The sequence below is a fragment of the Podarcis bocagei genome (genome assembly GCF_964188305.1).
Source record: "Podarcis bocagei genome assembly, chromosome: 13".
NCBI lineage: Eukaryota > Metazoa > Chordata > Lepidosauria > Squamata > Lacertidae > Podarcis > Podarcis bocagei.
The window spans coordinates 53,337,971-53,364,502 of NC_138138.1; the positions used below are offsets into that span (position 1 = coordinate 53,337,971).

Below are 26,532 nucleotides of genomic sequence, written 5' to 3' on the forward strand. Positions count from 1 at the left end.
TAGTTCTTGGTATGTTGCAATTCAGGACATTCTATACAAGATCTCAAAGTAGCTGTTTTACTACAAAGGAATTTCAGAAATAGACTGGAAAGAGAAGCTGCTGAATTGCAACTCATTACCAAACTTAAAACCATGGAGAGTCCTGGTTTGAACAAAGACATTGGATTCTTATCCCATTATACATGACTAAGCCATTTCTCACCTTCTCACCCCTTGCCTTTTCCTGTAAGACCTATTACAGTCGTTAAGAGTCGTCAACAGGCTCATCTCAGCTATCTGCCAATCTCCCATTCCCACCACCCTTCTGAGTAATACCCCTCCCCACCTTCTCACTATATAGAAGGGTCTGGCAACTTCTGTTTCAGTGTATCTGAAGAAGTGTGCATGCACACGAAAGCTCATACCAAGAACTAACTTAGTTGGTCTTTAAGGTGCTACTGGAAGGAATTTTTTTATTTTGACTATGGCAGACCAACACGGCTACCTATCTGTAACTGGAACCATGACTACAAGTGCTTTGAAAAACGGTGGACAGGGAACGCTCCCTTGGCAGAGGCCCTTCTTCCCAGGTCTGCGCGAGAGAGCAAAGAAAGAGCCCTGCCGGATGAGGCCAGTGGCTCCTCTAGTCCCGCATCCTGTCGTCCAAGCGGCTGAGCAGAAGTCTCAGTGCAAAACCTGCAAGCAGGATTCGAAGGCAAGAGCCCGTCTCCCCTCCTGCAGTTTCCAACAACTGGTGGAGGCAGAGCAGAGTCATCATGGCAAGTAGAGAATGGTTCGGATGAGCTCAGGTGCCATATGGTAGAATAGAGAGATGCAATTTTAAACATTAATAATCAACAAACAAACAAAATCAAATACATCTCCTAAGATGAGTCCTGATACAACGTGTGTGTGTGTGTGTGTGTGTGCGCGCAAGCTAAAAATGAACCATGTGTTTTTTTTCTTCCTTGTGCAAACTGATGGAGATCTAAATGATTAATCAACTCAGGATGATGAAGTCAATCAACTTCCAGTCAGGAACCAGTTTTAAGACAGACAGACGGACAGCACCACCTCATCTCACAACCCCAAAGGGGGTTTAAACTGGCACCTCCATCACACACACCCTTTGCCTCCCCACCTCCAGCTCCAGAGAACAGCCGGTACATACCAAAGATGGGTGAGCGCTTGTTGGGGCAAAGGTTGTGGAGGGTCAGGTCAAAGTGCGTGCCCAGCTTCTCACTCAAGAGGACAATGAAGGTCTCCATGTCTGCAGCGTCCACCAGACGGTCGGAGAAAACCCTGACGGAGAAAAAAAGGGATCCATGTGATCGGAGGTCACCCATGAATCCAGAAGCCTCCTTGTGGGGTCCAGGCCGAGGGGAAGAGGCACCCAAATTCCTTAAAGCCCAGAAGCGGCTTTGGGAAGGAGGAGGACTTTTCCTAGACCCACAGCTAAACAGCTCCAAGTGACCCTCTTCTCCCACCCGGCAATTGCGCCTGGGCATCACATGGGTGTTTTGGCGACTGTTAATGTCAGTTTCTGATGGCCAGGGCACTGCCCACAGGCAGAGTCTCCCAAGCAGACATGGCACCGAGGGGCAGAGCACGAAAAGCCTCCACAAGCAGCAGGAAATGATGAAAGTGAGCCGGGGGGGGGGGCCTTACAGAGAACTCCCACCACTGCTCTCAGGCACCAGGATGGAAAAGGCGGCTCTTACACAGTGGCAGAAGGCAGCAAGCAGGACATCTGTACCTGAAGCACTCGTGAATCCACAGGCGGGTGAGGCTGGCTTTGGTGTCGTGGAAGTCCTTGTGGGCTCGCAACATGCCCTGGAAAACCTGAGACAAGCCGGGAGGACAGAAGCGCTATGGACCCCAGGCAAGCATCTTCTAGGCCAGCCCCGAGGATGGGCCCCACCCCCAGCTGGTCTTCCAAGGAGAGCCATCCCACGCCCACCCTCGGCAAAGGGCCCTAAATGCGCCTGCCTCTGGTCCCAAGGAAGGGTTGTCACAACAGCTCAATGGCTCAGACCACCATCTGACTGCACTGCAGGGGGTTGGGCTGGAAGACCCCCGGGATCTCTTCCAGCTCTACAATTCCATGACTGTACTTTTCTAGTCCTGAGGACGTATTTACCAGGACCTGCCTTGCTCGGTGAGAAGCAGAGGGTGGAAATCTTGCATACCGTATTTTTCGCCCTATAAGACGCACTTTTTCCCCTCCAAAAATGAAGGGGAAATCTGGGTGCGTCCTATGGGGCGAATGCAGGCTTTTGCTGAAGCTTGGAGAGGGAGAGGGGTCGGTGCGCACCGACCCCTCTCGCTCTCCAGGCTTCGGGAACACATCCGCAGCCTAGGCAGCCCTACGGGAGGTCCCGCAGGGATGTCTAGGCTGCAGATAGCAGCCTGCCGCCCAGCACGAGGGGCGCCCTGAAGCAGACCGCCCCCCACGCCGGGCAGACATCCGCAGCGTGGGGAGCCTTGCAGGAGTTCCCCGCAAGGCTCCCCACGCTGTGGATAGCAGCCTGCCGCCCGGCGGGTGGGGCGCCCTGATGCAGAGCGCCCCTCGCGCCGGGCAGACATCGGTCAGCCCCACAAGCTCGGGGGACAGCACGGAGGCGCAGCGCCGCCATCCCGCTGTTCCTCGACCTGGTTCGGTTTCCCCAACCTGCTTTTGGGGGGGAAATAAAGGAAAAAAAATTTTCCTTTATTTCCCCCCCAAAAAACTAGGTGCGTTCTATGGGACGGAGCGTCCTATGGGACGAAAAATACGGTAACCCATATTTTTCAAGGTTGGCAAGCAAGAGACACTGCCAAGCCCTCTCTCCGGAGGCTTAAGGACACAAGAAGAGCCCTGTTGCATCAGGCCACTGGCTTGTCCAGTCCAGCATCCTCTTCTCACAGTGGCAAACCTGACGCCCCAATGGGAGACCAGCAAGCAGGACCCAGGTGCAATAATAATAACAATAAAAATAATAATACAGTGGTGCCCCGCAAGACGAACGCCTCGGAAGACGAAAAACTCGCTAGACGAAGGAGTTTTTCGTTTTCTTAGCCGCTTCGCAAGACGCATTTCCCTATGGGCTTGCTTCGCAAAATGAAGCTTGCCCCGCAAGCTCCAGGGATAGCGGGGAAGCGCAGCGCGACTTCCCCGCTGTTCCCGGACCTCTTTTGAAGCAAGGGGCAGCAGGGAGAAGATCGCTTCTCCCCGTTGCCAGCCCCGCAAGCTCCGGGGACAGAGGGGAAGGCGCGCGCACCTTCCCCTCTCTCCCCGGACCCCTTTTGAACCAAGGGGCGGCAACGGGGAGAAGCGATTCTCCCCGCTGCTCCTTCCCTTGCTTTAAAACAGGTCCGGGGACAGAGGGGAAGGCGCGCGGCGCTTCCCCTCTGTCCCCGGACGGCCTCCATAGGAACGCATTGGTTGATTTTCAATGCATTCCTATGGGAAACCGTGCTTCGCAAGGTGAAAAACTCGCAAGAAGAAAAAACTTGCGGAACGAATTAATTTCGTCTTGCGAGGCACCACTGTAGTAAATTATTATTTATACCCCATCCACCTTGCTGGGTTTCCCCAGCCACTCTGGGCAGCTCCCAACACAATATTAAAAACACAATAAAACATTAAAAGCTTCCCTAAACAGGGCTGCCTTCAGATGTCTTCTAAAAGGCAGATAGTTGTTTATTTCCTTGACATCTGATAGGAGGGCGTTCCACAGGGCGGGTACCACCACCGAGAAGGCCCTCTGTCTGGTTCCCTGTAACCTTACTTCTTGCAGGGAGGGAACCGCCGGAAGGCCCTCGGAGCTGGACCTCAGTGAATGATGGGGGTGGAGACGCTCCTTCAGGTATACTGGGCCTTTGAGGCCGTTTAGGGCTTTAAAGGTCAGCACCAACACTTTGAATTGTGCTCGAAAATGTCCTGGGAACCAATGCAGATCCTTTAGGGCCGGTGTTATATGGTCCTGGCGTCCACTCCCGAGCAACTCTCCCCTCTCACAATTTCCAGTCACTGGTATTCAGAAGCATTTACTGCCTCTGACTGTGGAGGCAGAGCATAGACATTGTGGCTAGTAGCCATCGATAAGTCCCCTCCGCCATGAATATGTATGATCCTGTTTTAAAGCTATCCAGGTTGTGGCCACCACCCCCTCCTATGGGAAGCCAGGATAAAGCCAGAAGGCCCTTCTAAGCTGGAACATTCACAGGTGATGCTGCCCAGGAAGCAGAGGAGTCCCAAATCCCCCTTTGCCCTCACCCCACCACCTCCTGGTAGCTGACTAGTGATTGCTGCAGTAGGAGGGGGGGGGGGAACAGGCCTGGCAGCAGAAGCAGCCCGGCTTGCTCACAACCTGCCAGCGTTTGATGTGCACGAGCAGCGCTACAGGGCTCAGGGCCGAGGACAAACGTTCAGCGCACGTTTGATGTCTTCAAACTCTCTCCAAAGTTGCCGTGCCCGTTTGATGTGGGAGCGCCGCGGCGCTGGCGGGAAGGAGATGAGCTCGCCTGGAATCCTAATGCTCCCAGCCGCTGGGCTGGCACAGAGGATCGCACACGCAGGAAAAAATCCATCATGCCTCGTCTGCTGGGTCTCAGGCAGAGGAAGACCCAGAAACAGGCACATTCTGTCTACGTGCTGGTGAAACTAGCATTCCCCAACCGGGGGCCTTCCAGGTGCCTTGGACTACAACTCCCACATCAGCTGGGCTGGCTGTGGACTGGTGGGAGTTGTAGTTCAGAGCACCTGGTTGGAAGGAGGCTGCTTTAGATGGAGGGCAATGTTCAGTCCCCGCTTAGAAGCCTCCCCTGTGTCTCTGGCTTAACCCCACGACATTTCTGTAAGATGTAGGAGCAGAAGACATAAGGGGTGGAAAACACTCTTATTCTGAGAAAGCCGCAGCATTTGGCAAAAGAGAAATGAAGATGTCAGGAAGACACCGAGGGGAAAGGCGAAGGTGGGGGGGGGGAGAGAGACAGGAGCTTCTCTAACTCAAAGCTGTGGAGAGCTAACAAGGACTTGCTTCCTTGCCTGAGGCAGAATGAGCCCAGAACTTGTGGGTGATCTGCCCCCCTCCTTGTGTTTGCAGTGGCATCAATCAAAAGGCACCTGCCTCCCATTCCTGCTTCTGAAGGATGGGGAAGCACTGCGTGACCGCGCCATCGTTTTCCGGCCACAGAGCCTCGCCTGCGGCACCCCCTTCCGCAGGCTCTTTGCCACCCCTACCGCCCTCCCCGCCCCCAAGGCCCTTCCGAGCTTGTAGGGAACAGTCCCAGAGTCTGAGAAGGCCTCTGTTTACCTTGGAGATGTCGCGCAGGTTGAAGAGGTAGTGGATCTTGGCCGGGGTGGGCAGGAACCGCTGGACGACGTTGTTGTAGAGCTCCACAGTCGCCTCGGTGATGGTGTTCCCAAGGGGCTTCAGTCCCTCGTCGAAATTCTGTAGCTTCTGGTTGATCATGGTGCCGAAGATGCGTCGGATTTGGGAGTCCTGTTCAGGGTGAGGGCATGACATGGGGTGGTATCCCCCCCATACCAGCACCTGCTGCGTTGGAGCTGGGGGTCACCTTCCCCCTTCTGGGCTGTCCTGGGCTTCTCCCAGTGATTCATAGAACTATAGATTTGAAAGGGTTATCTAGTCCTGCCCCCTGCAAAACACAGGGGGCATGAAGTCCTACTCATTGAAATGAATGAGCCCAAACTAGTCCTGTCCATCTCTGTGATGGGCATCACAGCTCAGCGGGAAATCCTTGCCACGAGTTGCCAACCTCGTCCCAAGGCCGCCCTGTGAGGGGCAAGGGGCCAGCCTGCTCTTCCTGCTCTGCTCTAGGGTGAGGAAGCAGCAGAGTCCAGAGAGAGAGAGAGAAAACACCTCCAGTGGTGGCAGAGAAGAGCCAGGAAGAGCAGCTAATCTTCACACTCCCAGTCCAGGGCTGCCAGCTCCCCAGTACACATACTACCCTCCCACCCTCCTTATTGGCATGGCGGGGGTTAAGGTCCCGCTCCTGCTGCACCGTTCACTCCCCAGTCCTGTGAGGCCCGTCTGCAAAATGGGAATAACAGCAGCCTGCCTAGCAGAGCTGTTGTGAGGTTGGGGAAACTGGAAACTGGAAGGAAGAGAAGTGGCTTAAAATACTTCGGTGGGAATCAATCATTCGCTCAGTCATACACTTCAGCTTATCCCAGCCCCCCCAGCCCCATGCCTGACCATAAAGGTATGACAAAGCTGGACCGTGGTGGGTATGGGGCAGCAGGAAGCCCTCCTCTCCACTCCTGCAGGGAATTGTGCCCAAATAAGTCCTACTCAGTGGGACGCGGGTGGTGCTGTGGGTTAAACCACAGAGCCTAGGACTTGCCAATCAGAAGGTCGGCGGTTCGAATCACCGCGACGGGGTGAGCTCCCGTTGCTCGGTTCCTGCTCCTGCCAACCTAGCAGTTCGAAAGCACGTCAAAGTGCAAGTAGATAAATAGGTACCACTCCGGCGGGAAGGTAAATGGCGTTTCCGTGCGCTGCTCTGGTTCGCCAGAAGCGGCTTAGTCATGCTGGCCACATGACCTGGAAGCTGTACGCCGGCTCCCTCGGCCAATATAGCGAGATGAGCGCCGCAACCCCAGAGTCGGCCACGACTGGACCCAATGTTCAGGGGTCCCTTTACCTTTAAGTCCTACTCATTGAAATGAATGAACCCAAACTTGTCCTGTCCATTCATTTCAATGGGTCTAAGAACATCAGAAGAGCCTTTGGCTGGATCAGGCCAACGGCCCACCTAGTCCAGCGTCCTGTTCTCACAGTGGCCAAGCAGATGCCCATTATGGGAAACCTGCAATCAGGATTCAAACACAAGAGTCCTTGCCCTCCTGTGGTTCCCAGCAACGGGCACCGCCCAGTCCCGCCCTGAATGGGACGAGCGGGTGATTGAGCAGGAGGTGCCATTTTGGATTCATCTCGGGCCGGCGCCGCTTCCTTGCCAGCGCCATCGTCCGCCGTGCCAAGCTCTCCCCACGCCTCCCGGGCAACTTGGATTTGGACAACAGGCCCTGCATTATGCAGGAGAGGAAAATAAAAGGCCGCGGGCACCTCGGGTGTGCGGAGGTGAAAGGGGAGCTTTCCCCCTTGATCTCAGAAAGACTCTGGAAGCCAAAAGGCCAGCTGGACGAGCCCCTCGCCACCAAACCAGGTTGCCTGCGTGGACACACGCACGCACGAGGGGGGGGCGAGCCTTGCGGCGTCTGCGGCTGTGGTTGCCTGATTAACCCCTGCCCTCGGAGCTTCCCAGCCGGCCTGCGTAGACCAAAGCAGCCCTTACTGTGGGGAAGGTCATGTTGATGAGGTTGAAGCGGCTCTGAAGCCGGCTAGAGATCACCGTTCGCCCTCCTCCGGGGGGCCCCATGGCTGCCATCAGGAACATGTCCTGGGGGGAAGGCAAACAGGCAACGGATCAAAACCAAAAGAAAATAAAAGACTTCTCGCTCTTGCTCTCGCTCTCCCCCCCCCACAACCTCCGCCCGCCTCTTTCCATAAAAGTGTTTGAGTAGCGCGACGACTAAACAGTCTAGAGGGACCCCGCCGAGGTGGAGGTGGGGGGGGGGGGGAGGAAGGCAGGCAGCATACAAATCGGGGGGCCTGAGTGGAAGTGGAGGCTGTAATAGCTGCAGTGGCATGCGCCACACTCCAGCCGGGAGGCTCTGCTGCGCGGCACGCCCTCCCGCTCATTCTTGCCCCCCCCCCCACCGCACACTCCTGAAATTCAGATGTGCAGCCTCCTGGAAAGTGACAACAACAAGTATTCCGTGCACAGTCGTCTCTGGTTGTAGGTTGCCGAGTTCTTGAACGGCGGAGAGCCAAATCAGACAATTACGTTAAATGCGCAATTGTGCTCAATGTGTCTGGGTTTTTAATTTTTATTTTATTGTCTTTTCGCAAACAGGGCCGTGGGGCATCAGAGGGGGAAATCAAGGCTGGGTCTGTGGGGTGCAGAGCAACGTCCTCCCCTCTGCCGTGGCGCTGACAGAAATCAAAGCTGCTATTGGGTTTAAAGCGTAACTCGCACCTGTATGCAACCGGGTTCCAATCCTGATCGCCCTGCCCCAAGAGCGTCTGTTTCAAAGAAGAAACCATCACGCAGCAATTGCACACTGGGCAATTCGTCTGGCTCCACATCCTGCCCTCACCTTGATGTACTTGATGGTCTGCTTGGCCCGGTCATACCAGAAGCCGTAGTCCAGCCACAGGCGGAGCAGCTCCAGGGGGGGCTGGGAGCCAAACTGGTCCTTGGCAGGCATGTTGAGGTCGTCCATGAAGGTGATCATGCTCTTCCCGCCCAGAGGCACATAGACGCCCTTGGTGCGCTTCTCCACCCGGCTCTCAATGATGCTCTGGACGTTGGTCGATGTGGTCTGCAAAGGCGGGAGGGGAGCATGAGGCCTGCATTGACAGAGACGTTGCCCACGTCCCTGGAGCCCATGCGTGGGGTGTGCCAGGGGGCGGAGCCAGGAGCCTCCCCTCTCTCAACCTGTTACCTGAGCGGACATGTTGATGACCAGGACAGCCCACTTGGTGCTGTCCAGGGTCTGCAGGACGCCCTGGGCAATGGAGGTCTTGCCAGTCCCCACCAAGCCGACCAGCAGCACTGGGTTCTGGTTGGAGATGAGGGCGTCAACGAGATAGTTGTAGCGCATGGTGTCCACGGTGGGGACGATGATCTTGTAAAAGGGGGCGCTGGGAAGAGAAGGGGAGATCCGGGCTCAGCCCTAGGGGCAAGGCATCAGCTCCTGCCATGCTTGGGACCTGCCAAAGCTTGGCTGCTTCCCCTCCCTCTTACACACACGCAGGGCGCCAGAGCCCCGGGGGCCGTTCTGGTCCTTCCCGACGCGGCTGTCACGGCTCCAGGAAGGACACTGGCCTAAATGCATGAAGACATCCGACACGAGACGCAATTGGCGCAGCTGTCACCCCCGCCGGAGCCTGACAGCTTGGAAGGAAGCCACCGTTAATGAAGGCTTGTCCCTCCGCCCGGCTTCCGAGGATGCAGGCGGCCGGCGGCCCGTGGCAGCTCGGGGACCACGTTCCGGCAATTTCAGGCCACTGATCGGATTAGGGGAGCGGGGGGCGGGAAATGGATCCGAGCCACTGGCTCGAAGAACAAGATCGGCCGAGCGACTCGGTGGCATGGCGAAGGCAGGCTGCTCGGGAGCCAGAAAGGAAAAGGATGCGGGAAACAAGAGAAGGCAGGCAAAGGGAGCGGGGAGGGTAACTATGTGTGTATCGTAGAGGTGCCCCTCTGCTGTCACTCACACCCTGCTACTGCTGCAAGAAACAAAAAACTCGCCTGAGACCCTCCAACACACACACACATAATGAAGACAGGACACCGCCATCCCTAGAATGAGCCCATTCTCCATGATACCCCCTTAGCTGCTTCTCCCTCCTACTTTCTTTACGTGTAAGAACTTCAGATGGGCCCTGCTAGGCTAGAGCAGACGTCCACTTCACCCAGCAACCTGCTTCTCACACAGGCCAACTCCCCAGGCTTGAAGGCAATAGTCCCTCCTGGCTACGAACGGCCATTCCTGGACTCCCGTCTCCTACTCCTCCTCTGCCTCATCCATCACTATTTTCTTCCCAACTGCCACATCTTGTGGCAGCAAATCCCATAAACCTGGCACACAGGGTATGAGGCAGGGCTCTCCTTTGCCTCTCCTGCCGCTGTCCTACTGCTTTTGAGCCAGTGGCGTAACATGGGAGGCGTTCCCAGGGGCAGTTGCCCCGGGCACAAAATTGTTAGGGGGCACAAAATTTCAATGCCCAGTGCTGTCTCAAATCAGCTGTTCCATCACTGGGCTTCACTGAAAATGTCTTCTCCACGCGAATCAGGAAATGACCTCTTCAGACAACGACTCTTTTTTTGTTATCTCTGTGTCTGTGATCTCCTGGGAGATCATAGAATCATAGAGTTGGAAGAGACTACAAGGGCCATCGAGTCCAAACCCCTGCCAAGCAGGAAACACCATCAGAGCACTCCTGACATATGGTTGTCAAGCCTCTGCTTAAAGACCTCCAAAGTAGGAGACTCCACCACACTCCTTGGCAGCAAATTCCACCGTCAAACAGCTCTTACTGTCAGGAAGTTCTTCCTAATGTTTAGGTGGAATCTTCTTTCTTGTAGTTTGGATCCATTGCTCCGTGTCCGCTTCTCTGGAGCAGCAGAAAACAACCTTTCTCCCTCCTCTATGTGACATCCTTTTATATATTTGAACATGGCTATGATATCACCCCTTAACCTCCTCTTCTCCAGGCTAAACATGCCCAGCTCCTTTAGCCGTTCCTCATAAGGCATCAGACAATTGAATGCGCATGTGTACCCCATGAATTTCCCTCCCTCTTACCCACCCCTTCTGAGTGGCCCCGGGCACTGGCAACCCACACTAAGCCACCACTTTGAGCTACAGAAGGTTGAAGAGCACAGGTTTTAAGTTTTAGGGGCTGAGTCACACGCCCATTAAGCTCCTCCTTCCCTGCCTGGGACTGGCAGAGAAGGCTTGTCCTCTATCTTGGGCAATATGCAAAAAGCTGTTTACTTACTTGGATGGGTACCTCCACATCTTGGGCAGTTTATCTTCAAAGGAAGACCATTGCTTCCGCTTGGGGTCAACGTAATACTCGTAGACTGTATCCTGGGAGGGAAAGAAGTTAGCTTGTCAGAGGGGTGTATTTTCAGCAGTCCTTGCAGAGGCCTAAAGGTGGGCCTGGATCATGGATCTCTCTGGGCAGTGGAAGGGTTTTTCATTGCAACTGGCTCTTAGGTGGGCAAAAGGGATGCCCTGTGCACCTCCCCAGTGTTGCAGGAATTTATGTATAGGTTGGGGGGGTTGCCCCTCCAGCAGATATCATGCACATGCACCGCACTACCAAAATCAGCACAATCACTTTTGTGACTTTTGTGATTTGTCCCCACAAAACACTTCATCACAGTTTCTTCCTATCTATTCAAAGGGCCTTTGCTACACAATACCAAATGTAGCAATTCACTAATAAATGTTATCTATGTATTGGCTCACAGGGAAAACTTCAGAAATTCATATAGACACGTGAGCTCAGCTCCTCAGCAGCCCCTCTGCCTGAGTGATAATCCCTGGCATCCTGATACCTGAGTGCCAGACAGGTAGCCATTCCAGAAAGAACAAACGCAGATGAAGACAAAAGGGTGGGATGAACTTGGCTGGGAAACAGGGAAATGTAAAGATCTCTTTTGTTCCACTTGATGGGTGTTTGGTAGAGGGCAAGGGGAACCATGGGGCAGGGTCCAGGATGCTCAGATTACGGCCACCAGACCTCCCCTTTCATGATGTAACTGTGATGTATGAGTGATGTGTGACATAGGGATTAGCAGCTAATAAAAGTTTGGGGGCTCTTTTGTTCGGGGCTTCCATCTTGTTTCCACCTGGTGGCAGGTGGGAGTCCTGTCGCGACAGTCTTCAATAAAGACCAAGCCTACTGGCTCCTGTTTTGCTCTGGTATTCCTGGCTGGGGTCCTTGATTTTTTGTCCAAGGGAGCCCTCAGATTTCTCTGTTAACACCAGAGAGAGAAGACCCATTTTTTCTTGCCCACCTCCCTTTAGGTCTATTAACTCACATGCCCTCTTTTCACCTTTGGGGTAGCCTATCCAGCAAGCAGGGACGCGGGTGGCGCTGTGGGTAAAACCTCAGCGCCTAGGACTTGCCGATCGTATGGTCGGCGGTTCGAATCCCCGCGACAGGGTGAGCTCCTGTCGTTCGGTCCCAGCTCCTGCCCACCTAGCAGTTCGAAAGCACATCAAAGTGCAAGTAGATAAATAGGTACCGCTTTATAGCGGGAAGGTAAACGGCGTTTCCGTGTGCTGCGCTGGTGCTGGCTTGCCAGAGCAGCTTCGTCACGCTGGCCACGTGACCCAGAAGTGTCTCCGGACAGCGCTGGCCCCCGGCCTCTTAGGCGAGATGGGCGCACAACCCTAGAGTCGGACACAACTGGCCCGTACGGGCAGGGGTACCTTTACCTTTACCTTTATCCAGCAAGCACAACAGCTGCAGGACTTGGCTCAGCCTCATAGCACCACCCCACCCCACCCCACCCATCGCTGCCATCCCTCGTGGGAAGTGCATTCAAGTGACCTTGTTAGGAAAGGAGCCCTCAATCTCTCGAAGGAAGATGTCGATTTTCTTCCGGCCCTCCTCGTCCACGGCTGCACACAGGGACCAGATCATGCTGAAGATGAAGTACATCTCCACCACCGTTGAGTAGTTTTCACTGTCCGCGGGATTCAGCTGGGGGGTTCAGAAAAGCTCTCCTCAGACCCACTGCCCCCCAAACCTGCTGAAGCCACCTCCCAAAGAACAAAACTTAACAATGCTGGGATAGCTCACTTGGTAAAGCATGAGGCTCTGAATCTCAGGGATGTTGGTTCAAGCCCCAAGTTGGGCAAAAGATTCCTGCATTGCAGGGGACTGAACTTAGATGACCCTCGTGGTCCTTTCCAACGCTACTATTCTATGATCTGGACAAATTTAACGATACAGTTGTACCTCAGAAGTTGAAGGGAATCCGTTCCGGAAGTCCGTTCCACTTCCAAAATGTTCGGAAACCAAGGCACAACTTCCAATTGGCTGCAGGAAGCTCCTGCAGCCAATTGGAAGCCGCAGAATCCGCATCGGATGTCCGGGTTCCAAAGAACATCCGCAAACCGGAACAATCACTTCCAGGTTTGCGGCGTTCAAGAGCCAAAACTTTCGAGTCGCAAAGTTTCCGAGGTACAACTGTATTTGGAATGTATTTTTGGAAACCATTGTCACCCATGAATCGATGTACAGTGGTACCTCAGGTTACAGACGCTTCAGCTTACAGACTCCGCTAACCCAGAAATAGTACCTCGGGTTAAGAACTTTGCTTCAGGATGAGAACAGAAATCATGGGGCGGCAGCGGGAGGCCCCATTAGCTAAAGTGGTGCTTCAGGTTAAGAACAGTTTCAGGTTAAGAATGGACCTCCAGAACGAATTAAGTACTTAACCTGAGGGACCACTGTATATCTGAGGAAAACAATAAGTTCATGCATTTACATATATGTTATATAGTTCTGTAATCTTAATTATATTTCAACGTCATTTTGTTATTGTTTTCCTCTGTCTGTTAAAATGTTTTATGTATGCTTTCCCTTTTTCTTTCTTTTTTACTTTAGCTCATTGTAATATTCTTAATAATTCTTTTTTTAGAGAGTGGCCAGGGGGCCATCCTTGACATAACGCGCCCCAAATGCTAGGTGGCCTGAGGAGGGCGGAGGCTGATGATGTGCCCAGGGCCTCTGGAGCGGCTGACTGGCCCTCGCTTGCCACTTACCCCTTCATCAGATGACGTCAAGGATGTGAACAGCTTGCAGAGAGACACGATCCCACTGTACTCAGGGATAGGGACCAGCTCCTGACAGTTGTCCTTCTTGAAGGTCAGCATCTTGTTGGTAAATTTGTCAAACATCCGCTGCAGGGTTTCCGCTTCGGTCTGAGACGGAGGAGACGGGGGCAAAGGGAAGCTCGCTGACTGTCAACTACCTGATCTGCTCCTCCTGAAGACCCCCCCCCCAAACCCACATTTGTCCCTTCAGGGCTTCCCTAGGACCTCTCCATCCCACCCTGACCAGTGCCGGATTTACGTATAAGCTAAACAAGCTACAGCTTAGGGCCCCACACTCTTAGGGGCCCCCAAAAAAATTAAAGGGGGGAAAAACCTGGATGTGAGGTCAAATGGCCGAAATATTGGGAAATTTTGGGAAAAAATGGAGATAGACTGAAACTGCAGAGTTTTGAGAAATTAAAAAACAAAGTGCGAGACTGGCTTCATTATTATCAGATAATGGAGGCATATAATTTGGACAAGAAAATTGGCTTCCAGGTGGAAAAGTCAAAATTAGAAACAGAACTGTTAGAACCCAAAACTAAGAATCTGTCAAGAATGTATAACGTGCTGTTGAAATGGAATACTCAGGATGAAACAGTTTCCGCTTCGGTCTGGGAGGAGACGGGGGCAAAGGGAAGCTCGCTGACTGTCAACTACCTGATCTGCTCCTCCTGAAGAGCCCCGCAAACCCACATTTGTCCCTTCAGGGCTTCCCTAGGACCTTTCCATCCCACCCTGACCAGTGCCGGATTTACATATAAGCCAAACAAGCTACAGATTAGGGCCCCACTCTCTTAGGGGCCCCCCAAAAAATTAAAGGGAAAAAAAATTTTTTGTACATTTCCAAAAATATAAGATAAAAAACAAATAAAATAAAACCTACCTACAGCAACAGCATGTTTTGTGTTGTGTAGGCGCCTATGATGTCAGTCATGGGCCCCGCCTGCTAGCCTGCTCCCTAAAATATCACTGGTTTGCTCCTTTCTATATATAGGGTGCCTACATTCTGCATGGACTGGTTGCAGGGCAACAGGTGCAAATGGCTTGAGATACCTATGAGGTCCATAAATGACCATATAGCATGTATTCAACACAAAAAACGACGGCAATTTGTTGTTGACAAAGGACAGCTGGACATATAAAGGGCCCCGTTACCTTCAGTAGCTTAGGGCCTCATCAAACCTAAATCCGGTCCTGACCCTGACCCTCACACGGTCAGTAGCTAGGGCTACTTTATTGTTGCTATTTATTACATTTATATCCTGCCTTTCCTCCAAGGAAGGGAAAAGACAGACTCAACCGCGGGGGTCCCAGCATCCGGTCGCTTTTACAACCCACTGCTCCCCCCTCCTCAAATACCTTTGGGCGCTTCTCGATCCAGGAAAGGACATAGGGCTTCCAGCCCAAGTCACTGTAGTCCGTGTAAACCATTCCGCACCGGGAGACGGTGGCGGGCGAGGCGACGGCGAGGTTCTCCACCTCGAACAGCAGGGAAACCTGTGGGGGAATGGAAACCACCAATCAGTTCTGGCCAAGGAGCTGCTGGAGGGGCAGGCTTGTGGGGGCAGCTCGGGCCTACCTGCTCGGGCATGGCGATCCGCTCGCCATTGATGAGGGTCAGCACCTTGTTGTCGTCCATGACAGAGTTCATGCTCTCGATCCACAGCGTGTCCACGGGGCCGTCAAAGAGGATCCACTTCTCGTCGGGTTTCTCGTCTGGGCAAAGAGGAACGTTAAGAACTCGGAGTCCATAACGCGGATTCCTGCCTCCCGGGCTGCAGCAGGAAGGATCTCAGGACAGTGAATTCGCTGCCCTCCTTTGTATACCTTACATGGAAGCCACAATATATAACTAAGGGCTGAGGAAAAATTGCCTCTCCTTGAGTCTTGGCAGAGCCACAGCCAGAGTTCGACTGGGTGGCTAACAGCTTAAAGGGCTTGAAAAAAAGGGTTGGACAAATTCATGGAGGAAAAAGGCTGTCAATGGCTACTAGCCACAGGGGCTATGCTGTACCTCCATGGTCCGAGGCAGCAACATTTCTGAGTACCAGCTGCTGGAAGCCACCAGAGAAGAGAGGGCTCTCTTGCTCAGATCTTTGTTGGCTCCTTAAATGTATTTGGGAAGACATACCAGATAGAGCCTTTAGCCGACTCGTCAGTCATCTTTTTCATGCTCCTACATCAAGGAGAGCTAGAAACATGCCCTTTAAAAAAGTGAGGGCTGGGATTCCCTGAAAGCCAAATTCTGTAATTCAGGGGAACAGAACAGCGGCTGGTCAACAAGCAAGGGGCAACGGGTGGGGTACCAGGGACACAGATTGGATTGAAACACACAGAAATTTCCAAAGCAGAGCAGAGAATTTCTTCCAAGGTCTTGTTTGAAGAGATTGATTGTCTGAGACAGAGAGAGGTGCCAGGTTGCTCAGAAAGGAAGAGTGATTGGCAGCCAAGGCAGGCAGCTGGCACGGCCAAGGTGGGCCTCCCAGAGGGTAAATACCTGTGCAGACCTCGCGCATGATGGAAGCCAGAACGCCATCGTGCCATTCGCTGGTGGCAAGGTCATACCTCCCAAACAACTCCCCGAGGCTCAGGGCTTTGGGGTTGAGGGAAAAGTCCTGCAGTGGGGGGGTCAGATGGGGACAGGAGTCTGGGTTAGAGTGTTAGGAGCTACCATCCACGGGCGGGGTGAAGCAAGGCCTGGCTGGGCAAGCAAAGGTCTGGGCCTCAGATGCCCAAAGGTGGAAAACAGACCACAGAGCTGGAGCAGCCCAGCAAGAACCAACACTCAGCTTTGCAAGGGAGTCGTTCCAAAGGCCAGTTCCCACCACTGCTCACATTGATTATTTCACTCACGGGGGGCTATCTTTCAAGCAGGCAGTTTGAATCATTTGACTCAAGTGCAAATCGGGGTCGACGCCCCCCCCCCCACCAGCATTCGGAAGGTTTACAAGGGCAAGCGGAACCGAGTCTGGCACTGAGTCATGGCACATGAGTCAAGCCACCCCTGTTACCATCTAGCTCAGCGTAATCCAAACAGTGGGGGGGGGGGGTGAGGGGTGAGGTAGCTAGCCACACGCAACACTGCAGCCCCAGCAGCACAAACAGAACCCCAGAAGTCTTCCAATCTGCTTCACAAGAGAGTCAGACACTGTGCCGGAAGGGGGGTGGAAGGAAAGGGGTCGGAAACTGATTAAGAAACCCATAAGCGACAAGGGTCTCTCGGAAGCAGCCCAATGCCCCAGCCTGGACCAATATTTCGCCCTCTTCCTTGCCTTTCGATCCTCCGTTCCCTGTGCCCCCCCCCTGCAAAGCAGCCAGCCCTCCAGCACAGAGCAGGGATCCCCCCGAGAGGAAAAGACAGTGGGTCACCTTCACCCACCCAAAATCAACATGAATGCCAACAGGTTCCCATCCTCAATTATCATAGAGATTGGGGTCAGAGGAAGGCCTTCCCCCGCTCCTTCTCCCACCGTTTCCTAGAAACGGCAGTGGCATCGCCCCGCTGGCATGAGAAAAAGCAAATGCCCGCGGGAGGCCTCCTGCCGGCACTCGGAGATAATCACCGGTGCCCCCTCAGGGTGAGGCTATCAGGCAAAGCGGCATGAGCTGGGGGTGTTGGGGGGGCTGAGGAGAGGCAGGCGACAGTGTCCCAAGCTCAGCACAGATTCCCCCCTACCCTGGGCCTGGGGCTCAGTGCCCCCAGCCCTCAAGAGGAAACCCCCCACAAAGCAGGCACCTGGTGCCTCCTGGCTACATCCAGCAGCTCCTTGGGCTGTGCCCCCCCCTTGCTGGGGGGGGGCAGGAAATGGTCTTTGAGAGGCAAGCAGGCAGGCAGGCAGGCAGGCAGGGGGAAGGCTGGCCCGGCCACAGCAAAGGTGAAACCAAGACGAGGGACCACTAGCAAGGGCTGGAGACGAGAAAGCAGGAGTTATGGCAGAGCTGAGCCAGAGCAGTCTGTAGTTTGAGGCCTCTGCCCAAGCAAGACTTCTCCTTTGCGCCCTAATCTCCCTGGGCGCCTGTACAGTGACTAGCGTGCCATGGGCTCCAACTTTAGCTGGCTAAAGCTCACAGCTGGCCTCGAGAGAAGGGAAATTGTCCCAAATATATGGGCCATCCACCAGCATGCTTTGCACAGCCTCTCTATGGCTCAGACTCGGTGGCCACAAGCAGTTAACAAGGAGGACAGGAGGGGCTCACACACTTCAGCTCCCGATCATCATGGGGGCAGAAGCATCTCCTGCGGAACTGGCCGCCACCAGATGGGGCGGCAGCGGCCACTGACTTAAATGGGGAACGGAGACAAACTCATAAAAGATAGCAGTATTGTCGCCGGCTACGGAGAGCAAAATGGAGCCTCCAGATTCAGAGCAGTGTAGCTCTTAATATGAGACAATGGGGGAAGACAAGAGGGGAGAGTGGCTGCCTTTCTGCCCTGCTTCTTGGGTTTCCAGGATGATGGGCTAGAGAGGTTTAACCCAGCACAGCTCTGCTTCTGTTCCCTGTGGGTGTCACCATCCAAGCCCTTTGTCTGCTCTGTTATACATTTGGGGCCTCTGAGTACCCCGGACTCAGCCTGGCCTGCAGGGCAGGAGGACTCAGTTGCCCCCAGGGAAGAAGATGCGTCCCTATAGGTCTGAGACAGTGTGGCATCTAAGCAGGAAGGCACTCTGATACCTCTCTCTCTCTCTCTCTCTCTCTCTTATTCTCTCTCTCTTAGCAACACGGCAGGAGTGATGGAAGGAGCCCTGGTGTACCTGCACAAGCCAATCGCATGACGCTGGACAGAATGCCATCCGTCCACTCATTGGTGCTGAGGTTGTACTCTCCGTACAGCTCGCCCAGGGAAACTGCTTTCGGGTTCAGGGGGTACTCCTGGAAGCAGGCAGGCCCAGCAAGGAAAGAGAGAGGGAAGGTTGGAGGAAGAGAGGGACGGGGGAGACAAAGTCAGGAGGAAGCAAGGTGCGTTTTTCTAGCTAAGACCCGGAGAGACCTTTGCACTTTATTAATTTTTTTATGGCTATCCAGTTGGGAAGAAGAAAACGGAAGCTAGAGGGTTGGAGGGTAATCCTGCTCCCGTTTTTATATCAAGGGCGATCAACTTGCTTCCCGTCCCAAGGAAAGAATGCAGCGGAGAAGCCAGCCAGCAGGAGGGGCCACAGGAAAAGTGGACATTGGGGAAGAAGCCCCACGCAGCCCAGCAAGTCCCAGAAGAAGTCTGGGATGGGCCCCGGAGGAGGTGGAGGAAGAGGAAGAGGCAGCCAGACTTGGCAGAGGCAAGTGCCTGTGTCGGAGAGCTAGGCACCAGGGAGGCGAAGGAGCTTCCCACTGACCCGGACTATGTTGGCCGTCGTGTCTCCGCTCTTGCAGAGGGTGCAGAGGGTGGCCTGCAGGGCACGCCAGGTGACGGTCTTGCCGCTGCCCGTGTTGCCCACGATCATGGAGGAATGGCGAGAGTTCTTGGTCTCGTACAGCTGGATCACCTTGGTGATGGTGAAGGGGATGACCTGCAGGCCCATTTCTCTCAGCTCCCCCTCAAGGACTTCCTTGAGCTGGAGGGGGAAAGAAAGAGAGAGAGAAAGAGAGAAAGAAAGAAAGAAAGAAAGAAAGAAAGAAAGAAAGAAAGAAAGAAAGAAAGAAAGAAAGAAAGAAGTACCTGGATTAGAAGGCTGCATAGGCAACACCTTGTTTTTCATGCCACATCTTAGCTCAGTCGGTAGAGCATGAGACTCTCAATCCCAGGGCTGTGGGTTCGAGCCCCACAGTGGATGAAAGATTCCTGCCTTGCAGGGGGTTGGACTAGATGACCCTCATGCACCCTCTTCCAACTCAACAATTCTACGATCCTCTCTCTCAATAAAGTCCCTGCTTTTTCCACCACTACCATCAAGCATTCCAGTGGGTTGGTTTGCGGGGGGCTTCCATTGGAGAGCAGCAGCTCAGCACTGGGTAAGGCTCTTGCCAGATTTCCCGAGAAGAAGAGGCAAAGCCTGTGGGGCAGGGAGGGGACGGGATGGCTGACCTTCCCATAGTCGATGACGGGGCACTCAATGCCTGGGAAGAGGTCCTGAGTGATGGCGTTGAAGAGAGGCACGTCGCCGGACGTCAGCTTGGCTATGTTCATGTCTTTCATGGCCATGAGGAGGACCTGCAAGCAAAGAGTGTGGAAGAGCTGGTCGGAGGGTATGTGGGGGCAAAAAAAGGGTGCCAAGCGCTCCATGAAGCACCCCAGGGAGAACCCCGTGGCATAAAGGAGCTGCTGCATGACGATAAAAAGCCACCAGAGGCAGACATGGAGAGCCAAAGGTCATTTCCCCTCCCAAACCTGCACACACAACAGCGACATTACGAGTGACTTCCTCTTCATTCCAACCCCTTGACAGCCACTAGCCTTCCATGAACAGAGGAAGTTGCTTTAAAAGGGGCCAAACCATTGGTTCACCTAGATTAGTATTGTCTACACAGACTGATAGCAGCAGTGGCTCTCCTGGATTTCAAGCTTGGCTGCAGGATCTTTGGCTCGCAAGGCAGGCTCTCTGCTGATGAGCTATGGCCCCTCTGTGCTGGCCACGTTTTGCAGCACAACTGCCAAAGGCAGGGGGCTCCTCACCTCCTCATCAGAAAGGTCGGGCCGCACCCTGCGCTTCTTCCCGGCGTAGCGGAGCAGGGACGTGAGCGCCCGGAGGCCAAAGTCATAGTGGTCTTGCTTGGAGAGCTGCTGGACAGCCAGCGAGTAGAGAGTGTAAACCTTCTTGGCCAGGATCTGAGAAGGGGAGGAGACAGTTTGGCGAACCTCATTGGGAGCGCTCTTTTTCCGCTCGCCCGCTCTGCCCAAGCAAAGCGCTCCCGCCCCCTCCTCCCCGAACCATCCCAACAGTAAGGTAAAGGTAAAGGGACCCCTGACCATTAGGTCCAGTCGTGGCCGACTCTGGGGTTGCGGTGCTCAACTCGCTTTATTGGCTGAGGGAGCCGGCGTACAGCTTCCGAGTCACGTGGCCAGAATGACTAAGCCGCTTCTGGCGAACCAGAGCAGATCACAGAAATGCTGTTTACCTTCCCGCTGGAGTGGTACCTATTTATCTACTTGCACTTTGACATGCTTTCAAACTGCTAGGTTGGCAGGAGCAGGGACCGAGCAATGGGAGCTCACCCCGTCGTGGGGATTCGAACCGCCGACCTTCTGATCGGCAAGTCCTAGGCTCTGTGGTTTAACCCACAGCGCCACCCACGTCCATCCCAACAGTACCTTGCAGTTATTGAAGCCTTCCCCAAATAGTATGATCTCAGCGATGAGCGTGGAGTCAGGCACCACCATGGAGATGGGGCGGAACATCGACTTGAGGTTGTCGGGCAGCTCTGTGCGTCCGGCGTAACCTGCCAAGAGGAACACGGAAGCACTGGCAAATGTCCACGGGTGGAGGCACCCCCCCCCCAGCTGAGCCCACCTGTCAGGTACTGGACTGAAGGGGACGAGATTGAGGAGGAATGGTGGAGATCGCCTCACCCCTTCTCTTCCTGAAGCTTCCAGGGGAGAGGAAGGCAGTATTGAATTACAGCAGTGGTTTGAGGAAGGTCACAGCTCAGAGACAGGTGAACAGAAGAGATGGGAGGTTGGGAGAAGAGGAGGAGGAGACAGAGAGCTGGAAGACTCAAGATCTACCCACTCTGGAAGAATGGCAGATGAAAGTGATAGACTATATGGGACTGGCCGAAATGACTGGCAGAATCCGTGATCAGGGGAAAGAGACGGCGGAGGAAGATTGGAAGAAATTTAAAGTTTATCTTAAGAAATATTGTAAAGTTAATGAGTGCTAAAATGTCGAGATTTGAGGGAAAAAAGGGGTTTACAGCTGAAAAAGATTAAGTAAAAGAAAAGAATAAGGGAAAAATTCGATAAAATTAAGTGTTAGGAATTGCTGAAATAATTTTGGAAATTGGGATGTAGAAAGGGGAGGTATGGGGAAGTCGACGAAGTAAGGTTTAAGAAAAAAAGGATATGAAATTATACATGTTTGTAAGTGTTTTTGTTTGTTTGTTTGTGTTTATAAAAACCTTGTAAAACCAATAAAAATTTTATAAAAAAAACAACAGAGAGCAGCCAGCTGACACACTATCACTGGATAGTATTTCTGACCCCCCCTTCTCCCAGAACACGGCGTTCGTTGAGATTGCAAGAGCAAAGGATTCAGAAACAATTAGCCCCTGGCGGCCACCGTAAGGGGAAGTGCTGTTGATAGGAAGGGAGGGGCGAGGAGCTCAGTTGGAGCAATGACATTAACAGGAGACAGACTGCATTCCTTTATCTCTTGCTGTGATGATTGAAAAAACTCATTAGTAAGAACTCTTCGTTTTTCTCTGCTTCTTGCTGCCACCGGGGGAGGGACAGAATTCCCCGAAGCCTGACGCCACCCCTGCCCAGAACGATCCTCCCGGCCTCCCCACCTGGGTTCATGGTGATGAAGATGCCGCAAGACCACACTAAGTTGATCTCGTGGCCCTCAAAGGTGAAGCGCGTCAGGTTGGCGGCCAAAGCCGAGAGGATGGAGAGGATCTGCTGGGCCACGACGGACAGGACCTCAATGTTGATGCGGTTGAACTCGTCAAAGCAGCCCCAGGCCCCGGTCTGTTGGCAGAGTGCAAAGTGGAGCGCTTGAGGAGGGCCAGGGCAGGCATGGGGAGCCCTTGGGAGCAGGGCCAGCACCTGACACTTCCCCTTACCTGCGCTAGGCCGGAGTACATGCGCCCCATCGACTTGTAGTCCAGGCCTTCGGAGCAGTTGACCACAATGACGTACATGCCCAGAGCCTTGCCCAGGTCCTTCACCGTCTCCGTCTTGCCAGTGCCTGCAGGGCCCTTGGGGGACCCTCCCCGGTGGAGGTGGAGGGCTGTGGTCAGAGTCATGTAGCACCTGCGGAAGAGAGGCCAAAGGAACCCAAACATCTCTTTTTTTTTTTTCAGAGCACAAATATAAATATTTATTAAAGTTTCAGAAAAAGGAATTGCATTAAAGCAAAAAATACAAGAATAAAAGACAAAAATAAAAATACAAGAAAAATACAGAATAAGTACACAGATAAAAAAATAAAAATAAAAAATCAACCTTTCCATATCTTACATTCATATCCTTGTTTCCCTGACCTCCTCATACCTCCCTTTTTTGTATTCCAATTCAGTTAATTAATTCAGCAATTTCTTTCCCTCCTTATTATCCTGATCTTTGATCTTAATATATTATAACATTAAATTTTTACCTATTTAAAAATCCAATTTTCCATATTCTTTTATATCATTACAGCTAGAAACCGCTTAACTTCATTCAAACATCTCAGGCTCTCCTTGTAGAGCAGGATGGCTAGGGGTTCCCACGACTGGCTTCCCACTTCCCCACTGCCCATCTGGGCCCATCTCCTTGCCTCGTTTCTTTTTCACCCCTCCCCAAACATTATTAGCTGCCTCTTCTCCCTCGCAGGCTCCCTCCTGCTGCCCCCAGCAGATTCCCCCACCTTTCCAACCCAGACAGACCCAGGCTGTAGCCTGTCAGTGCTGGCACCAGGCCCTTCATGGCATGCCAACTTGCATGGCCAGAAACCACTAGGCTTCTCCTGGTCGGGCTCACAGCCCTCGTGGGATACCTGTCAGTGAGTGGGGTGATGACCAGCCGCCCAGAGTTCCCCAGATACTCGTAGCCATAGGCAAACTGGGTGTTGGTCTGCCGGATGACGCAATCGTCCAGCTCCTGAAAAAAAGATTTTCCATAGGAGAGGGGTGGCGGGGTGTTGGGAACTTGTGGAAGACGGCTGGTAGCTCACCACATCTCAGCCCCAACAGAGTTTTCAGAGATTTCCTTCCCGCAAGAGAATGGCTTCTTCCAGAATCCCCGGTTAAGGGGAAAACTCTTCTGCCACACAGCTCAAAGTAACAAAGCGCTTATCATCTCCAGACAGAAGACAATGCTAAACAACACTATAGACTTTATACAGTTCTTCTGGTCTTTGAAGTAAAGATGCTTATATATAGAGAGATCCGCTAACGCAATCACCATGCTAGCTGACGCTGCTGTGTAAAACCCACAGCCTCTTCCCCTATCCCACAGATTCAGAGTCAGACCCTGATAGCAAACCAGGATAGCATCAGGACAGGACTTCACATAATGAAAGCAATGCCCTAGAGACTATTATACCTGTATCTACATTCCTGAACCAATGGGAAGGTGAGCAACTCAGCCAGTCATGCACACGACCTTGCTGGTGTTGCTACGGTAACCCCAGTGCACCTGGCACCCTTCTCTTAGAACATCCAGATGTGCTAACTCAAGACATGAGACCAAGCACTGTGCCGTTTAAACCATTGTTCACGTTGCACCAACACAGAGCGGTCACTTGCAGTCACATGATGCCCCATGTCCCCCCCCCCCGGGACCCACATTGCTAAAAACTGTCCTTCCTTCCCAATCCTGGTGTCCTCCAGATGTTTCGGACTTCAGCTCCCATCAACCCCAGTATCAATGGGGTTCACTCACACTTCCATTTGTCTGGTGATTTCAAGTCATAGGTCTGAAAGGCTCCTTTTTTTGTCCTGCTGTTGAATCGGAACAAATGTCAATCAGGTTCTCTGCGGATTGACATTTGTTCCAATTCAGCGGTAAGCAACGGGTGTTCCAAGGAAAAGTGGCGGAAAAAGAAGAAGAACCTTTTTGACCTGTGACTAGAAATTATGGGGCAACCAGAAGTGTGGGTGAGCCCATGGCCATGCTGGATGTGGCAGATAAAGAGCTGGTAGCTCAAAACATCTGGAGGGCACCAGGCTGGGGCAGGCAGAACAAAGCCATCATGATTAGGTAAAGGTAAAGGGACCCCTGACCATTAGGTCCAGTCATGGACGACTCTGAGGTTGCGGTGCTCATCTCGCTTTATTGGCCAAGGGAGCCGGCATACAGCTTCCGGGTCATGTGGCCACCATGACTAAGCCGCTTCTGGTGAACCAGAGCAACGCATGGAAACGCCATTTACCTTCCCGCTGGAGTGGTACCTATTTGTCTACTTGTACTTCGTGCTTTCGAACTGCTAGGTTGGCAGGAGCAGGGACCGAGCCACGGGAGCTAACCCCGTCGTGGGGATTCAAACCGCCGACCTTCTGATTGGCAAGTCCTAGGCTCTGTGGTTTAACCCACAGCGCCACCCGCATCCCTGCCATCATGGTTAGTAGGCATCAATAGCCCTCTCCTCTATGAACTTATCCAATCCTGCTTCTTCCGGCACTCTAGGCCCTCCACCATTGCCTCCAGCTCCTCTAGTGCTGGCTGCCTTGCTCTGGACTTGACCCCTGCTGTGCTTTGGACCCAGGCACTTCCTGTGGTCTCAACTTGGACTGACAGCCAGCTCTCCCCTCCTCACACCAGCTCCTGGAACTCTGTGAGGACCCGGCTTCTCCTGATGGCAAGCACAAAAGCAAGGGAGGCCGCACAAGCCATATTGGTAGCCAGGGTCAGTGCAGGGGGCAGCCCCCAGCAGCCTCCCCGCCTGCCTCCTAGACGCCGTGCCGCTTAGGTGTGGAGGCCTGAACGTGCAGAAGATGCAGACCAAAAGTCTGCTGCTTCCATTTGAGCTCCAAACCAATCCAAGCAATCTGGCTGCCACCCGCTGGGTGAGAAAAGAGGCGAGACACACGCGCAGGCTCCAGCCCAGGCTCAGACCCTCCCCAAGAGCAGTTTTTCCTGTGCTTCCGCACCACAAACAGCAGAGGGAAACAGAACTCAAGGATGGGCGCAGAGCTAACCGGGCTGGGAACTGTTAGCTGTCCAGAGGAGGGTGGCAGCGGCGGCTCACCACTGGCACACGGTAAATATGCACCTCTCTCTGTCCCTGATCACCCACTGCGCCACCCAGCCTCCCCCCAGCCCATGTCAGCTGCCCTCCTCACCTTCTCCCAGTAGAGGCGAAGCTGGCTCAGCCACTCAAAGGACGTCACGTCGATCAGGCCACTCTTGTAGAGCCTTTCAATGACATCCCGGGCGTGGACCTCCACCGTCACCAGCGCCACAATCTTCAGGCGCATGATCTTCGTCAGGTTGCCTCGAATGGCCTCCGAGTACTTGTTCAGCATGGACACCTGCGCGGGGAGCAAGGGCCTGATTGTGGCGGGCAAAATGGAGCTTCGGTTGGGCCAGGAAACCATGGAGGAGAGTTGCTGTCTCTGTGCCCTGCCCGTGATCCTTTCCAGAAGGATCTGGCCGGCTGGAGATGGAGGCAGGGGCCCAAACGTGGGAGCCCAAAGGCCCCCACACCCTCCAACATCCCTCAGATGGAAATGGAGACATATTCCACATTGGTGTCATCGTGCCCCAAATGTCTCCTCCTCAGAGGCTGGGGCCGGGATGCAGACGCAGCAGCCAAGAGAAGCAAGCCGTAATGGCCGCTCTGCAACCCTGAGACCCTTCGCAGCCATGGCAGCAGCCTCATGGGCAGCTCCCCCCCCCTTTGCTCCCCCACCCCGCTTTCTTTATGGGAGACGGACCAAGCAGCAGGGAAATGGTGGAAAACTTTCTTAGGTGCATTAAAGTGATCTGGTTCTTGTTTTCATAAAAACTGGAAGGGATGCCATATTGAGTTGGGGGTGGGGGAGTGGGAGGCACAGATCTAAGAAATGCTCTAGAGGGACACCCGGATATGAACTTCCAATAACACATTACATGCTGTACTGAAGGGAAGGCCCCTTGGGAATTCGGGACTCTGCGTGAAAAAGCAAGAAGCTGTGATGACTTAAAGGCTTTCGTAATGAACCTGGCATTTTCAGGGCGTCTCCACCTCCCGAGCCACTGGGACCCTCCCTGGGGTCAAACTCCTCTCAGGGTCCCAGATTCCCATACCCCAATCCACTAGGAACTTCTCCTGAAGTGGGCACCTCCAACACGCTGATCTCCTCCTGGTCACCTGACAGCTCTCTAGGGTAACTCTGTGACCCCCCAGGTGCTGTTGGGTCCCCTAACCCCTACTAGCTCCAGCCAGCGTGGCCAATGCTCAGGAGTGACTGATGGGAGATGCAGTCTGGCAGCATCACCTAGAGGGTCCCTCGCAGGGCCACCCCGTCCAAAGCACTGGATAGCCAGAGAGCAAAAGACAGCACGTCCCTCGGACTCGGGT

General features: G+C 53.6%; 1 protein-coding gene across 1 annotated transcript in view; it reads right to left on the bottom strand.

Moving 5' to 3' along the window:
• DNAH2 (dynein axonemal heavy chain 2) overlaps positions 1-26,532 on the bottom strand; it is a 151,895-nt gene that overhangs the window by 39,130 nt on the left and 86,233 nt on the right. The window contains exons 35-54 of the mRNA XM_081167651.1: positions 25,313-25,501; positions 23,026-23,129; positions 22,112-22,301; positions 21,836-22,016; positions 20,640-20,767; positions 20,004-20,156; positions 19,416-19,541; positions 18,727-18,945; positions 18,151-18,268; positions 14,976-15,112; positions 14,756-14,893; positions 13,343-13,501; positions 12,123-12,275; positions 10,557-10,648; positions 8,495-8,693; positions 8,147-8,371; positions 7,282-7,386; positions 5,277-5,465; positions 1,736-1,821; positions 1,151-1,281 (exon numbers count right to left, since the gene is read on the bottom strand). Coding sequence (XP_081023777.1) covers positions 1,151-1,281; positions 1,736-1,821; positions 5,277-5,465; positions 7,282-7,386; positions 8,147-8,371; positions 8,495-8,693; positions 10,557-10,648; positions 12,123-12,275; positions 13,343-13,501; positions 14,756-14,893; positions 14,976-15,112; positions 18,151-18,268; positions 18,727-18,945; positions 19,416-19,541; positions 20,004-20,156; positions 20,640-20,767; positions 21,836-22,016; positions 22,112-22,301; positions 23,026-23,129; positions 25,313-25,501 — 3,022 coding nt within the window. The remainder of the gene's footprint in view (positions 1-1,150; positions 1,282-1,735; positions 1,822-5,276; positions 5,466-7,281; positions 7,387-8,146; positions 8,372-8,494; positions 8,694-10,556; positions 10,649-12,122; positions 12,276-13,342; positions 13,502-14,755; positions 14,894-14,975; positions 15,113-18,150; positions 18,269-18,726; positions 18,946-19,415; positions 19,542-20,003; positions 20,157-20,639; positions 20,768-21,835; positions 22,017-22,111; positions 22,302-23,025; positions 23,130-25,312; positions 25,502-26,532) is intronic.